The sequence below is a fragment of the Pundamilia nyererei genome, unplaced genomic scaffold, assembly GCF_000239375.1.
Source record: "Pundamilia nyererei isolate P.nyererei 1_Seehausen unplaced genomic scaffold, PunNye1.0 scaffold00575, whole genome shotgun sequence".
In the NCBI taxonomy this organism is placed as follows: Eukaryota; Metazoa; Chordata; class Actinopteri; order Cichliformes; family Cichlidae; genus Pundamilia; species Pundamilia nyererei.
In genome coordinates this window covers 104,060-107,996 of record NW_005187976.1, presented here as the reverse complement: position 1 = coordinate 107,996, position 3,937 = coordinate 104,060, and the positions used below count along the sequence as shown (strand labels likewise).

Genomic DNA, 3,937 nt, shown 5'->3' with positions numbered 1-3,937 from the left:
TAGTGAAAAGTATTTGCGTGTGTGGGTTATTTTGACAGGTAATTTTAAACTTTAAAAATCTATCGCCTGACTTCCTCTATCACAGGATGTTAGCAAACTGATTGTACTTCCGCAGAATATTTCTCAACACCTAGAGCAAATACGATCAAGCAAACTGACATTGCACTTTCTTAAACAGTATGTCCTCTTCTGTGCTTCCTTATTCTAACAACAGTTAGGCGATGTGTTCCCCTGTAATTCTGGTTAAGAAATTATGTTCACTGTAAAAACCTCTCCTGAGCTGTGTGTGAACATGGTGATAGTCGGCATGTTACTGATGGTCCTCTTTGTTTCAGGTGAGCTGTTTGTTCACTATAAAGGCATTATTGGATTCATTTAAATCATTATCAGCTTTAAGGAACAAAATTAAAAGGCTGATGGAGATAAAGCTTTGTTTTTTCATACTGTTCATAGTCTGACAGGTAATTGAGATACTTTTTGTTACCAACAGAATCAAAGACATGTTGTTCATGTTACAATAGATTATATTTCAAGCAACAACTATGTAATTTAGCATCATTAATCAAAAAGGGCAAATGGTGAAAATGTGACTGTCACTTCTGGATGATCTATTATAAATTTAATTTTACATAAACAATTATTTAATTTTAGTAGTACTTTGATTAAAGTTTACATCTTAAGTCCTATGGAGGACAAATTAAAATAAGACAAGTTAATGTTTGTAATAAAATTAATTAATTAATAGGTTAGTTGTGACACTGTGTTTACAGGTGCTTTGGCTAAATGTCCTGATGAAGCAGCAGTCTTCATAAATGCATCAAAGAAGCTGGAAGCACTGAGTGGATCTTGTTTGCAAATCCCATGTAGCTTCAGACCCAAAGAAGAACAGAAATTTATCAGCACAAGAAAAATTATTGGAGTGTGGATTAAAAATCAATCCCAATTTGGCGATAATCAAAACAATGTGATCTTCAACAGTAGTGCAGCAGTTAACATCTATCCAATGAGTATTACTGGGAACCTGAGTCAGAGAGACTGCACCACTCTGTTTTGTAATTTAATCACCACATACACAGACACATACTTCTTCAGAGTAGAGAGAGAACCATTCAAAGCAACAGCTTCTTGTGATCCTCTTCAAATAACAGTCAGAGGTGAGTGATTTTGAGTTTTTTATTAGAATTATATTTTTACTTTATTGGGTTTATTTGACTTGCCTTCAGTTAAGTTTCATCAGCATTTGTTGAAGAAATATTACATTTCAGTCATAATGATTGTCCCAGAATACAGTTTAATATTGGTCGAATGTTTTATTATTTAGCTAAAAAAAATACTTTAATAAATAAATACTCAATAAATCATGACTTTATGAAATTAATAAAGTTATATGTAAATTTAAGATAAGATGAGTGGTTTAGAGATTTTAAACACTGGTATAAACTGCAGTGTGCTCTGTAGTGTTAATATGTCTGTGATGTGAAACCACAGATTCTCCTTGGAGGCCCAATATTACAATCCCAGGTGATCTGAAGGAGAAGGAGTCTGTCACTATAACCTGCTCAGCTCTCACTCCCTGTCCACACTCCCCTCCTCAACTCACCTGGAATCTCCAACAAGACTCTCACAACAAAATAGAGGAAAACACAGATGGAAGCTTTACAACTAAAATCCAGCAGAACATCACTCTGTCAGACACACATGATGGAAAGAAGATCAACTGCTCTGCCAGATATCCTGTGAACCAAGGAAAAGACACCAAGACAGCAGAGACAGAAGAGACTCTCAGTGTTTCATGTAAGAAAATCAGAATTTGTAGTTGGATCCTGTCAACATAGCATTTGATTCATTGGGAGGTCCACTGTTTAGAATGAATAATGATGATTTCTGTCAATCTTTTTCTCCAGATGCTCCTAAAGACACCTCAGCATCCATCAGTCCATCAGGTTTGGTGTCAGCAGGCAGCTGGGTGAACCTGACCTGCTCCAGCAGAGCCAAACCTCCAGTCAGCAGCTTCACCTGGTTCAAGAAGAGCAGAGATGGAGCTGTGAAAGTATCTGAAGGAGAGATTTACAGCTTCAATGTAACAGATGGAGGAGTTTATTACTGTGTGGCCACTAATGATCTGGGTAATCAGACATCAGCAGAGATTAACGTGACTGTTGGAGGTAAAAGCCACTCATGTGTTAAATGCTCCTGTTTCTTTTTATCCATTCAAACTCCAAACTTTAAAAATAACTTCACCTTTGTCTTTCTTTAGGAGACACACTGTGGCTACTTCCTGGAGTAATCATTGGGATCATTGTTCTCTTACTTATAATTCTCCTCTGCTTGATCATCTTTGTTTGGTAAGTATCACACATCAAAGCAGAAAAACACAATTAGCTACTCTCACAGATATTTTAGCTACACATTAAAAATTTCTGTTTTAAGCTTAACTTTGTTCACATATATTTAACATACACAGAGATAATTTTTTACTGCCTCTTGTGTCTTCCAGGTCGTTAAAGTCAAAGCAACAAACTCAACAACAGATTCTGGTAAGGAAATTACAAAGAAAAAAAAATTCTAGCTGCAGGGTTACTTGAATGTTTTGGCGATTACAGCAGTAACTTCATCAGAGCAGTCTATTTATTTAATAAAACATGAATAAGAATGAACCTAATTCACCGAGCTTTCTGTTTTTTTAACTCTATAGATTCAAATAAATGAAGAGCAGAAGGTTGATGAACCAGCAAGTAAAAAGGAAGAAGAGGAAGAAAACATCCATTATGGAGAGATCAGCTTCTCCACACTGGCATATGAAGCATCGTCTAACTCAGTGCGGGACAGTGGACAGCAGCAGCATACGGTGTACGCACAGATCAAAAAGCGAGAAAAAAGCTTAAAACAAAGGGCTCACGGCCAAGAGGAACTCTACGCTGAGGTGAAGAAAAAATGAGAACTGTTGTGAAATAATTTTAAATTAACATATAAATACACACATGGTGCCCGTAAATGTGTCATTTTCACTGCCTACAGTTCAGTGAAGTAAAACAACTAAAATCCCATTCCATGGCTTTTTTATGTCCTATTTTCCATGCTAACTTTACACGGCTGTTTTCAGATGATTAACTGTGTTCATGGCAAATGTGACTAAATGAGTAAGTGATAAATTGCAGCACTCCAAAAAAAGAACTAGTTTTACACAACAACAGATGCTGTTCTGCAAAACTAAAACTTAAAACCTCAACATACTGTCGCTTTTTTTTAAAGTATATTTTAAGTTATTATGTTCCTAAAGTATTTGCATGCTGCTACGCTGTGTGAGCTGTTGTTTGATTTTGTCAGTTGCATTTCTGAAGTTCTGCTTCCAAATTGTTTTTGTGGCACGCCCCCTGAACTAACAGGTCAAGATGGCAGCACTGAATCTAAACAGAATTAAAACTGTAAACTTTGAATCTGAACTACCATTGTTCTGTATTTTGTCTCACTAAATAAGCCATACGCAGAGCATTGATCAGGCTCTATCCGTTAACGTGTTTTTTAGAAGTGTTATGCTGCATCACTCCAGATTCAAGTTCCAACATCTGAGTTCCCAGATGTCTAAAATGCAGCACTGGAACCACAAACCAGTATTCCCATTCATGCTGGTGGGCATTTTCTTTTGGCTTCTCCAGGGTAAGTTTAACACTGCCGATCTGCATCGGGTAATCTAAATGTTCTCCTGGAGAGTTGGAAAGGCAAAGAGGAAATGGAAATGCACGCAATAGGAGTGTCTTTCTCTGGCCTTTCCATGTATAGTTATCAGTTTTCACTGCCAGGGTAGTTACAGCATAATGCAAAAATGTTCAGTGCAAAACCTTTTGTTCCCCACTACCTGAACATGGCATTCAAATTAAAATTCCACTAAGCTGCTGTGAATTAAAGAGGCATTTAGCAGCCTCACCCTCTTAGAGAG

At 36.8% G+C, this 3,937-nt stretch overlaps 1 protein-coding gene across 1 annotated transcript; it reads left to right on the top strand.

Annotated features, from left to right (window-relative positions):
• The first annotated feature begins 278 nt into the window (after positions 1–278).
• Positions 279–3,128, top strand: LOC102207029 (B-cell receptor CD22-like). The gene is made up of 7 exons (XM_005754493.1): positions 279–335; positions 771–1,154; positions 1,489–1,794; positions 1,905–2,165; positions 2,258–2,345; positions 2,498–2,537; positions 2,696–3,128. The coding sequence occupies exons 1-7, from the start codon at positions 293–295 to the stop codon at positions 2,936–2,938; spliced, it is 1,365 nt and encodes a 454-aa protein (XP_005754550.1). The 5' UTR covers positions 279–292; the 3' UTR covers positions 2,939–3,128.
• Positions 3,129–3,937: the final 809 nt, after the last annotated feature.